At 45.2% G+C, this 12,830-nt stretch overlaps 1 protein-coding gene and 1 non-coding gene across 2 annotated transcripts in view; one reads left to right on the forward strand and one right to left on the reverse strand.

The window, feature by feature from the left end:
- Positions 1-12,830, reverse strand: part of LOC124718869 (UDP-glucosyltransferase 2-like) — a 95,512-nt gene that overhangs the window by 6,963 nt on the left and 75,719 nt on the right. The window contains exons 3-5 of the mRNA XM_047244502.1: positions 8,484-9,067; positions 5,622-5,844; positions 52-271 (exon numbers count right to left, since the gene is read on the reverse strand). Of these exons, the coding sequence (XP_047100458.1) occupies positions 52-271; positions 5,622-5,844; positions 8,484-9,067 (1,027 nt within the window). The remainder of the gene's footprint in view (positions 1-51; positions 272-5,621; positions 5,845-8,483; positions 9,068-12,830) is intronic.
- On the forward strand, positions 9,252-9,324 carry Trnas-acu. The gene has a single exon. It is a non-coding gene; the product is annotated as a tRNA-Ser (tRNA).

Here is a 12,830-nt window from a genome sequence, read left to right on the forward strand (position 1 = left end):
GCGGGTAGCCGGCGTCCTCGGGGCCCCTGCCGGCCGGCTCGCGCTGCCTACCTGGGGTCGCCGAGCAGCTGGTCGAGGGCCCAGCCGAGCGACTGCTCGGTGATGTTGTGGATGTGCAGCAGCAGGCCGAAGCCGGCGTCGCGCGCCCGCACCAGGTTGGCCTCCTGGTCGCCGAAGATGGGGAAGCCGAGCAGCGGCACGCCGGCGTACAGCGCCTCCTGCAGGCTCATCATGCCGCCGTGCGTCACGAACAGCCGCACGTTGCGGTGCACTGCAACAGGTCAGCGCCCGCCGTCAACCTCACCGCTACAGCTGCGAAGCCTAACTACTATCGTTCTATTTGCATTTGTATTTACACTGAAGAGCCAAAGAAACTGGTGCTCCTACCTAATATCACATAGGGCCCCTGCGAGCACCAAAAGTGCCTCAACACGACGTGGCATGGACTCGACTTATCTCTAAAGTCTTCGTTGATCCTTTATGGATAGTGGGACGACGGCTAGCATGAATTCCTTGATGCAATAATTTACCAACAGCCGTATGTATTGTAGAAATTTATTTTATTTTATGAACTTCTATGTGCTACCAGTTTCGGCATTGTATTGATGCCATCTTCAGGCCCCACTCGTCATAGTCGTAAAATCACTATATACAGAAGGAGCCATATAACTGGATCTGTGAATCAATTCGTTCTGCAACAGCTCTTGGTGGCCAGGCGCTTGCAGGACGAATTGATTCACGGATACAGTTATATGGCTCCTTCTGTATATAGTGATTTTACGACTATGACGAATGGGGCCTGAAGATGGCATCAATATAATGCCGAAACTGGTAGCACATAGAAGGTCATAAAATAAAATAAATTTCTACAATACATACGGCTGTTGGTAAATTATTGCATCAAGAATCTCTGAGGTAGTGCTGGAGGGAACTGACACCACGAATCCTGCAGGAATGTCCATAAATCCGTACGAGGGGGTGGAGATCTCTTCCGAACAGCACGTTAGAAGGCATCCCACATAAGCTCAATAATGTTCGTGTCTGGAGAGTTCGGTGGCCAGCGGAAGTGTTTAAACTCAGAAGAGTGTCACTGGAACCACTCCGTAGCAATTCTGGACCTGTGGCGCGACGCATTGTCCTGCTGGAATTGCCCTAGTCCGTCGGAATGCACAATGGACGCGAATGGATGCAGGTGACCAGACAGGATCCTTACGTACGTGTCACCTGTCAGAGTCGTACCTAGAGGTATCAGGCGCCCCATATCACTCCAACTGCACACGCCCCACACCATTACAGAGCTTCCTCCAGCTTTAACAGTCTGCTGCTGACATGCAGGATCCACGGATTCATCAGGTTGTCTCCATACCCGTACAGGTCCATCCACTCTATACAATTTGAAACAAGATTCATCCGACCAGGCAACATGTTTCCAGCCATCAACAGCCCAATATCGGTGTTGACTGACCCAGGCGAGACGTAAAGCTTTGCGTTGTGCAGTCATCAATCGTACGCGCGTTGGCCTTCGGTTCCGAAAGCCCATATCGATGGTGTTTCGTTGAATGGTTCCGACGCTGACACTTGTTGATGGCCCAGTACTGAAATCTGCAGCAATTTGCGGAAGAGTTGCACTTCTATCACACTGAACGAGTCTCTTTAGTCGTTATTGGTCCCGTTCTTGCAGGGTCTTTTTCCGACCGCAGCGATGTCGGAGATTTGATGTTTTACCGGATTCCTGATATTCACGGTACGCTAGTGAAATGGTCGTACGGGAAAATCCCCACTTCATCGCTACCTCGGAGATGCTGTGTCCCATCGATCGTGCGCCGGCTATAACACCACGTTCAAACTCATTTAAATCTTGATAACCTGCCATTCTAGCAGCAGTAACCGATCTAACGACTGCGCCAGACACTTGTTGTCTTATATAGACCTTGCCGACCGCAGCGCCGTATTCTGCCTGTTTACATCTCTCTGTATTTGAATACGCAAGCATATTCCTGTTTCTTTGACACTTCAGTATAATTACACTGTACCAAAACAATTTCATAATGACAGAACGTGTAGCAGCTACACGTAAAGATTGTCACACTCGAGGGCCGTGAGGATGCGGAGGGGCGAAGTGTTGTTTCCTTTCAGTGCTCACAATGTGAAAATATGAATGCCGGTGTGTTTGAGCTAGCAGCAGAAAGATTAACCAAAGGTACAGTGGGTGTGGTGGTCTGGAAAGAGGAAAGAGTAGGGACGACTGGGCAAAGAGACTGGCGGGCGCTAACGCCAGCGTGGCGAGTGTCGGTGGGCGGAGAGGCAGGCAGGCAGTGAGGCGGCCCGGCCATTTTCGGCAGTGTTCCAGGCCGGCTGACGAGGAAGACGTCTCCGTGGTCGAGGTCACGGTGGTAACAAAATTGTCCGAAAAATGAGTCACAGAATCGTTTATGTTGCGAGAAATGCGTGCTTTATAGTCAATGTCGGCGGGGAAAAGGGTGAAATACGATTATTTTGGCAATTTTTGATTATTTCACTGGTGGTAAGATGGGGACTTGGGTTCCTGAGATGGAGTACTAGCCGTCCGTTTGGTACTCAGGTAAGTCAACAATTAATAAAGTTTTTTAGTGCAAAGCCCAAGTGAAATGGTGCGATCTCATGTGCGGTTTGTAATGCTTTAATGATAATTTTACATACTTTTCTTTGTATCATAGTAGGGAATACATCTGGCCTTGAGCCATGAAAATTCTCAAATTTCTTCCACCGTTCTGCAAGAAACGTTTTACATATTTGTGTGATTAAGTATCGTTGGTTAAAAACAGCGAAGTTGAGATTTTTGCAGAATTCTTTGTTTTGTGTACTGGTGTATCTGTTTTTTTTCCACATTGTGATAATGAACAGTACCTTCGGGCCTTATGTGTGAAATAACTGAATAGTTAGCCGAGATAGCTGCGAATTCGAGCTCAACCTAATGTGGGATAATTTTCGGTGTTTTGGGCCGTTCTCTTTGTACTTAACTTATGGGAGCACACTTTGCACCAAATCCGTTAGTGTTTTTGAGTTCGCTCAAATCCTCCAGTTTGTTTATAAGTTTAGGTGTTCTTTAAAGGGAATTACAGCCCCGTGATTGTGTTTAAATGATTTCATAATGCCTACCTCGTGTGATTTCTTTATGAAGAGTTGAAGTCGACGTGCCTCGCCCCCCGCCCCCCCCCCCCCCCCACACACACACACACACACACACACACACTCACACACACACACACACACACACACACACACACACACACACACACACACACACACCAGCTTGCATTACGTGCCCTGCGCGAAGGCTTTCGCTATGAGAACGTAAGGGAGGAAATAAATCGATGTGGCTATGCAACTGACGTCGCGTGGAAAATCCACTGGTAGATTTTGACCATTAATGTTTTTCAGTTCTAAGAAGCGTCATGGACATCAGTCGCTTGTAATGTTTCAATGATTCAAAATAATAATAAAAGAATAATTTTCAATCCAAGGTACTTTATCGTGCTTGGTGGCGTTCCCGAAAGCGTTCGCATAACCAGTCAGATGTAATTAGAGGTACAAATCGTAGAATAATCAAAGTTTCTTTCCATTATATTAAAATAACTTGAGTTTTGCCGTGATAACTTTACTGAGCGCTAAAACAGTTTATTAGGCGTTATTCTGCTAGGTTCAACTTGCTTGATCAACCCCTGCACAATCTTTATAGAATTGCACTAGCTTAGATTACCCTGCGGTTTGCAGACCTGTGTCTTCAGTCTGAAACAGTTTCCGCCACATGATTATGTATTGCCCTTGATTCTTTTATTGTCTGACACTCTTAATTAAAGATTAGGGGACCCATTGACAGTACACTTAAAGTAATAAACCATTAATTTTGCGTATATAGAAAGTGAATTAAACACAAGAAATGTTTTTAAAATAGTAAATAAATTGTGTATGTGTGCCCTAATCTCCCACAGTAGTCACGATTTTAAATTAAGCCCAGCCATTACATGAGATCTGAGTTAAAATAGTTCATTAAGCAGGAAACAGACTGGCAAATGCAAAAACCTCACCCCCCCCCCTCCAGTTGCTCGCTCTGTATGTAGACAAGAGCGAGGAGCGTTGTCCATTGAGCACTCTCGTTCCAGCCTCAACGAGGGACAAAGTTGTCATTTTGCCTTTTGAGCCGTTAATAAAGAAATACCTTGCTGCCTAACGTTCACAACGTGCGAGGAGAGGTAGCCTCCAGAATCAGATCAAATAGTATCACGCTCAAACGTAACGAATTTATAAGGGGCGTGACAATAACGATCAGTTCGAAGGTAGGTCTGTAACAGGATGAACATGTCCACTCCAGTACTGGTATGTTCCGAGGAACAACAATAAGTAGTGATTGATTTCTTTTGTTGGTAAGGGTGAAACTGGCAGAAATTCATTATGGACTTTCAGCACAATATGGGGACAATGCCGTGTCACATAAAAGTGCTTATTTATGGATCTAGATGTTCGAAAGTGATTGGGCAAGTGTGACACACGAACAGCCCATCTGTGTCCATTGCTGGCCAAGAGATTCAGCAAGCTCAGCAGATGGTTTTAGCGGATGGCGAGTTCCCATCAATGTGGTAACTTCTTCTTTGGACACGAGTCACAGTTCTGCCCATCAGATCATCCGCAATGATCTTGGCTTGCATAAAGTTTCTTTATGATGGGTACTGCAACAGCTTACTTAAGAACTCGAGGGTTGGCATCTGCCAGCTCTTAATTATGTGTTTCAACAGGGAAGGCGACTAGTTTTTGACAAAGATAGTCACTGCTGATTAATCGTAGGTTCGCCACAATGAGCCAGAATCAAAACGCCAGAGTATGGAGTGAGAAAACTCTGGATCGGTGGGAAAGAGGAGCAAATGGGCTTGAAATTATTATAGTACACGATAAAGGGATCAATCATCAAGGAAGAGTCTGTGAATCGTTGGGAAACGAGCTAAGATCACCAAATCACATCAGACAAGGTGGTCTGATGTCACAGAAAGTACTGCTGTTGCATGACAACACCTGCCCCAGCCCCACGCTGTTGAAACTATCGAGAGGCTGGGTACTAAGTTGCTGGAACACTCACCCTACTTCCCAGATCTGGCCGCCTCCAACTTTCAGTTGTTGGCCCGCGCAAGGCTGCTAAGGGAGGTATTAGATTTCCCTCAGTTGTGGAGTTACAGGAAGCTGTGCAAAAATGGCTTCACGACCAGCCAAAAACCTTCTTTTCGGCAGGAACAGACAAGCTTGTCGACCTCTGGACCAATTGCATTGAAAAGGAAGGAGAATATGTTGCAAAATAATATATAAGTCGAACCATCTTTTGTTTTTGTAAATTCATTGTGGAGCTAAAGGTGTAGGTAAAATTTTATTCTCTCACGTATTTAATTCATATACCATTTTGGAAAGTGTTGCAAGAATTGTGGGTAAGATGTTGTTCAATTCTGGGCATTGCAGTTGGTAGATGGCGCTCCCGCAGAGGGTATTGTTAGATTGTTCTGGGCCAGGATGTAGTTTAATTCATCTTTTTTTGCAAAACATTTATTTACTAAGTCCCCCCACCCTCAAAATCTGTCGGTCCACTGCAGTAAACTTACCGAGCAGGTCGCTCTGTGGAAACCACTTGCTGATCCTCAGGTTGGGCGGCTGGTTCGGCAGTGAGTCGTCCTCGAACTTCCAGAGCACCTTCTGCTTCAGCTTGGCGAACGTCTTCAGGAAGACCGCCCGCAACTCCTCGGACAGGTCGGCGCTCTTGATGTTGCTACCCATGCTGAAGTAGACCACACCCTCGGTGGCGGCGTCCATGAACTCCTGCAAGTCCTGGACAGGGGAAACCCAGCTGCTAGTTCATCGTATGATTGATTTTATAAGGGCTCCGTGTGCAGATAAAAAAATTTGTGGCACGAAGTCAGTATATATTTCTTGGATATGTAGTATTCAGCAACTCAGAAAATTGAATTGGTTAACTTGTTTGGAGTTGCTAGTTCTCCATTTTAGTTTGATCGATCCAGTAGGGATCCTGTTGAGGGATGTAACTTTGGTCTTAGGTGGAAAGATTGTGAAATTATAGATCCAAAATCATTGTTCATGAAATTCTCATTGCTTCCTGGTACGATATGACAGTAGCTCTCATGTCCAACATAAAGCAATTATGTATGAAAATGAAAAAAAGTTGTCTTCAGTTCTCTTATGGAATTTCAGGTATTAAAATGGAATTCTTGTATAAAATAGTAAGCAAACGCCTCTTGTACCATACGCTGGCTTCTTTTGTTAATGCAGTTCCACGCCAACACTGTACATATTGCTGTAGCCCAAAGATCACCCCCAGTCACTTCATCAAAAGCAGTAGGATGTGCCTCATCTGAATCATTTCATATTTTGTTCCGTCCATACTGTGAACCAACACTGTTTAATTTATGAACAGAAAAAAATGTGTGGTTATTAAACTCGTCATCTTTTGACTTCTCTTACAATAAAAATGTTGTTGATACATTACTGTCTTGCTCCTAAGATTCTGACTCTTCTAAAAAGAGTGAGGCTACCACAAAAAAATTTGTTGCAGAGCTAAACTATAAAAACCAGAATATGCAGTCATTAGAAAACAAAGTTCATGAAATAAACATACTTCTTTGCAGTCAACAGAAGGATGTCTCAGTTTTACGTTTTTGTAAAACACGGTCACAAAATTTCTATTTTCAACACTTAAAATATTAGCTTTTAACATTACAAACTGTTTACTTAGAACAGAATCTAAATATTGGGGAACTTGCATTTATGTAAAGAACATTTAAATTATAAGAGTGTAGCAGCTCTGTGTAATTTTTGTTGTGAGAGTGGTTTTGAACCCGATTGAATAGGTGGCAGAAAAAAACTGTTACTTTATGTGTGTACAGATTTTCTGATAGCAATATGGGTGACTTTTTGTTTCAAACAACAGGCCTGGGTCTAGGCTATCTAAAGATTATTGCGAAAATAACGGTAATCTGTGCAGATTTTAAGACTGATTTTCTGAGCCAAAGCGCTCACAGAGAAAAATTCTTTGATACAACAAAAGCCTAAAATCTGTGTTTGGCTGTTAGCTGTCTTACTCACATAACAAAAACTGGTGCCACTCGTATGTGTAAAGTGAATGCCAGAAACCTCTGATACCAGCTACAGCGACCGCTTCTAGCAGTTACCAAATGTAAATCACCTTTTAACCTGTGCGGAAAATGTCTTGCATAAAAGGAGCTACAGTCAGAGAAATAGTGACCATTTCCGGAAGCTAGATAGTGGAACAGGCTTGGCTACAAGTGCAGTATATGGTAGCTCTGTTACCAATGAAAAGATTGCACATTTTTTGAACATTTTCAAGGCTAACTTAGAAAATACTGTTCCAAAAATAAAGTAATTTTTTCAGAAATACAGATTAAAAAATGGATAACTCGAGGTGTTATGGTCTCTTGTAAAACGAAGTGCGAACTTTTTTTACTCTAAAAAACAAACAGAGGCTTAGAGTTTCTATGTTACTTACAGAAATACAAGTTACTTCTGAATGTGTCATAGGAAAGAGAAAAATGAAGGAAAATGATAATTATATTACAAAACTAAGTTCAGGTGAAAAATTATGCAGAGTCTTATAAGGAAGAAGACAGCTCTCAAAAATATAGTCTTATCACAGGATAGAAGAAATGTCGCTGATCCTAGGTCAACTGAGAACAATTTCAGTTCTTGTTACAAAATCTTTGTTGACAAATTAGTGAAGGAAACATGTGCAAATTTACCGAACACAACACTAAAGAGCTTTAATGTATTCAAAGAAACAATCTATCCTAGTTTTTTTTTCTCTCTTCAGTCCAGCGGGATGTGATGAACTTGTAAATACTATTAATTCGCTGAGGAGTAAATATTCAGTTGGTATCTATGACATCCCGGATAATTTTGTAAAAAAGTCAGCAAGGCACATGAGGCCTCCTTTGTCAAATATATGCAATTCATCATCACTCTCAAGTGGCGTTTTCCCAATCCAGCTAAAAACAGCAAGGGTAATACTGTCACATAAAAAAGCTGACCAGCAGTGTAAAGCTTACTGTAGGTCTGTGTCACTCTCGTCAGGGGTTTTAAAAATTGTTGAAAAAGTCTTCCTTTCACAACTGACTACATTCTTCATAAAAAATAATATTATTTCTGGACGTCCAGGAGGCTGCGGTCCAGAGCAGGCTGGCGTCAGTAATGCTCGCCAACACTATCCCAACACAACACGATGCCATGCCAGGCAGCCTGCATCTCAGGGGCTGAAAAACAGTTTTTTTGCCCCTACCTCTGGTCCTATTTACTATGGGGCAAGTGATAAGTGTGCCAAATTCGGTTGCAAACGATCCAGTAATTTTGATGAAGGTGCTGGACATTCACACATACTTCCTACTTTTTATATATGTTGTTTATTGTCTAGCTTTGTGTCTCGTATGCACAGCACATACCTTTGGGAGGACCTTAGGAGGCCTGATGTGCATCCCAGCGACCTGTACAGCATTGGGCACCAACGGCCTCGCGTAGTCGAAGCTGAAGTGATTGTTGAGCAGTAGCAGGGACGTGTTGCGCTCCATCTCCGCCAGGGGGGGCATGCTCGGGTCACCGAAGGCCTTGCGCACGATCTCGTCTAGGGCCGGGAAGTAGACCAGATCCCGGTAGAGGTTGAGTGCGAGGGAGAGCAGAGAGTTGTAGGTCTTCTGGAAGAGGCTCATACGGGTCGTGTAGGCCACGCCGCCCTCGGGCAGGTAGGACAGCGGGAACGGGTTCCCGACCGCGTAGTTGATCCACGTGTTGCCGCCGCCGAAGGCGCAAGCGAGCACGGTCGGCGCCCGGTACTTGTGCGAGAGGGCGAAGAAGCAGTCGTGGTAGAACGTCTCCATGATGAGCAGGTCGTACGTCCGCTCCTGGGAGTCGATCAGCTCGCGAACGACCGGGTCGTCCATCAGGCGCTGGCAGAAGTCCGTGCCCATGTGGAACAGGATCACGAACTGTGTGAACGTCGAGAGCGACCCGTACCCCAGGAAGTCGAACTCTGTCGAGGAGATAGAACACTGTCCCTTCATCTACATACATGTAAATTTATGTGAACGTGTGTGTGTGTGGCAGGGGATTCTGTAATGAGGATAATGGACAAGGAGTTGTGTGAGAAAAAGTTCAGAATTTGGATCTGATGGGAAGAGTGCTAGGGTAGTTCGTGCAATCGTGATCACCTCTGTGTCCGGATGGCTTAGTGGTCAGAGCATCTGCCTACTAAGCAGGCAACCCAGGTTCGAGCCCTAGTCTGGCACAAATTTTCAACTTTCTTCATTGGTTTCAATCAATACCCATTTGCAGCCAGTCGCTTAATTCTTATTTGTCCTTGTCATCTGTGATACACTGAATGATCTTTGCTTTTTACAATGTCACTTCCTAGTGTCGATCACTGGAATACACGGAATGAGCTTCCCTTTTTATGACACTCTCTTCTAGGGTCGATGTAAAGGGTGGGGGGGGGGGGATGAAAGGCAGTTGCAGGATCAATCTTCCACCCCATCTCTCATTCTGGGGGGAACTCTACCCACGGCACTTCCTCCCACTGCCTTGTCTGCGCATTTTCTTCATCTTCTTTTATCGACACTCCGCGTTCCATGTTCTCCGTAAGTCACTTATTGTGGCAGTGTCACAGCTCTTCCCCAAGCTCTGTCCGTAATACTCCCAGAACTCTCCTTTTAGCTCGCCGACTATTATGGGGATAAAGGAACTAATAACCACGCAGGTAAGCTCCTCTTAAACCCTATCGAGCGTCATAATCGTCGTCAGATGGGCGGCATTCGAATGTGATCGGGAAGTGGCATCTGCCTCTCCACTAAGGCACAGTCCGCCTTTGTACCTGGTCTGGAGTGTCGAATGAATGCTGCACCTTCCCAAGCAACCAATTTGCTAATCTGAACCACGAATGCCGAACTCTGTCGTGGTTCTCAAACAGAGCGGGTTGGTTGTTGCGGCCCACTCCCCTGCCTCGCAGTTGAGCTGCGACCGGAAACGGCCAGTCGAGTAGAACTCGTCGACGACGTCCCACTGGTATCTGAAGGGAAAAACTTACGAATAAATTCATTTTGAAACGAATCTCGCAGACAGGACACTGTCTAATCAATGGCAAAATAGAACTCTTGGTCAGACATAGAAAAATTTAACTATTTGACTGGAGACAGAAGAAAGCCATTGATTAGGAAATCTGCTGAATGGTGGACCTTGCACGAAATTAAAATAAGGAAATAAGATGCCTTACCGGTATTCCTAGCCCCATTCAGCTACAGAGAAGAAAACGTACTAATCTGTGCCAGTATTGTAAAATATGAAGTTTCTGCAAATCTGAAGGCTGAAATGAAGACTTTGCTCAATCGGTATGCATGCGACAGATATGAATGTAATATGTTGCAAAACGCCGCTCATAAAAACTGGATTTTCCGGTGCTCATACTTCGGGTTCTGTTGGTGATAAAAAGGTAGGGTCAGGTGTTTCGGATAGCCCTTCGGCTAGGGACCATTGTATGTTCAACACGAGGATCGTTCTTAGTGTCACTATCCTACAGTACACGGTCAAAGTATGAGTATTACACACTTCCTACTGTTTAAGCAAATGGAGCAAATCGGTACGTTCTTTTTTACTTTTGATGTGGTCTCCTGTGGACTTGACGAGGCTTGTGGAGGTTACATTAGTTCATGGGCGCTACCCCGGAAAACCCCACAAAAAACGTGTCTTTACTATATTTCCAAGGGACTGAAGACCCTGTAGTTTGGTCCCTTTCTCTCCAAACCAACCAGATAACTATATTTCCGCCGTCACCTGCGGACCAAAATCTAGCCGAGGATTCCAAGAAAACGTCTGAAATTTTTTCTATATATTCCGAAGATCCAGATCTCGAACAGCCTTGGAAATTTTCTGGATATCTTCATCCGTTTCCAAGACACGGAGGTTCAAAGTTACCCTACTTCTATGCGAAACATCCGGTATGAGGCGAAATCTACATTATAAAAAACCGCAACAATTTGTCATATTTTAAACGTATATTCTCTGGGGGTCTAGGAGAGCCATCTCCTTGTTTTCAAAAATCATTATCCGTTATCGAGAAACACCCCAAAAACTTCAAACTTCCTGGCAGTTTCAAACTGTGTGCCGGACCGAGACTCGAAATAGGGACCTTTGCCTTTCGCGGGTAAGTGCTCTACCAACTGAGCTACCCAAGCACGACTCACGTCCCGTCCTCACAGCTTTACTTCTGCCAGTACCTCGTCTCCTACCTTCCAAACTTCACAGAAGCTCTCCTACGAACCTTGCAGAACTAGCATTCCTGAAAGAAAGGATATTGCGGAGACATGGCTTAGCCACAGCCTTGGGGATGTTTCCAGAATGAGATTTTCACTCTGCAGCGGAGTGTGCGCTGATATGAAACTTCCTGGCAGATTAAAACTGTGTGCCGGACCGAGACTCGAAATCGGGACCTTTGCCTTTCGCGGGTAAGTGCTCTACCAACTGAGCTACCCAAGCACGACTCACGTCCCGTCCTCACAGCTTTACTTCTGGCAGTACCTCGTCTCCTACCTTCCAAACTTCACAGAAGCTCTCCTACGAACCTTGCAGAACTAGCATTCCTGAAAGAAAGGATATTGCGGAGACATGGCTTAGCCACAGCCTTGGGGATGTTTCCAGAATGAGATTTTCACTCTGCAGCGGAGTGTGCGCTGATATGAAACTTCCTGGCAGATTAAAACTGTGTGCCGGACCGAGACTCGAAATCGGGACCTTTGCCTTTCGCGGGTAAGTGCTCTACCAACTGAGCTACCCAAGCACGACTCACGTCCCGTCCTCACAGCTTTACTTCTGGCAGTACCTCGTCTCCTACCTTCCAAACTTCACAGAAGCTCTCCTACGAACCTTGCAGAACTAGCATTCCTGAAAGAAAGGATATTGCGGAGACATGGCTTAGCCACAGCCTTGGGGATGTTTCCAGAATGAGATTTTCACTCTGCAGCGGAGTGTGCGCTGATATGAAACTTCCTGGCAGATTAAAACTGTGTGCCGGACCGAGACTCGAAATCGGGACCTTTGCCTTTCGCGGGTAAGTGCTCTACCAACTGAGCTACCCAAGCACGACTCACGTCCCGTCCTCACAGCTTTACTTCTGGCAGTACCTCGTCTCCTACCTTCCAAACTTCACAGAAGCTCTCCTACGAACCTTGCAGAACTAGCATTCCTGAAAGAAAGGATATTGCGGAGACATGGCTTAGCCACAGCCTTGGGGATGTTTCCAGAATGAGATTTTCACTCTGCAGCGGAGTCTGCGCTGATATGAAACTTCCTGGCAGATTAAAACTGTGTGCCGGACCGAGACTCGAAATCGGGACCTTTGCCTTTCGCGGGTAAGTGCTCTACCAACTGAGCTACCCAAGCACGACTCACGTCCCGTCCTCACAGCTTTACTTCTGCCAGTACCTCGTCTCCTACCTTCCAAAGGCTGTGAGGACGGGGCGTGAGTCGTGCTTGGGTATCTCAGATGGTAGAGCACTTGCCCGCAAAAGGCAAAGGTCCCGAGTTCGAGTCTCGGTCCAGCACACAGATTGAAACTGCCAGGAAGTTTCATATCAGCGCACACTCCGCTGCAGAGTGAAAATCTCATTCTGGAAACAGCCCAAAAACTTATTTTTTGGGTACCAAAACCAGTCGCGAATTCCGAGATGGCTATGCACAGCAGATGACGATATATTCCTAAGATGCCCTTCTCGAACTAACTTTAAAATTTTTTTTATATCTTCATC

This window comes from Schistocerca piceifrons, chromosome 10 (genome assembly GCF_021461385.2).
Source record: "Schistocerca piceifrons isolate TAMUIC-IGC-003096 chromosome 10, iqSchPice1.1, whole genome shotgun sequence".
Lineage (NCBI taxonomy): Eukaryota > Metazoa > Arthropoda > Insecta > Orthoptera > Acrididae > Schistocerca > Schistocerca piceifrons.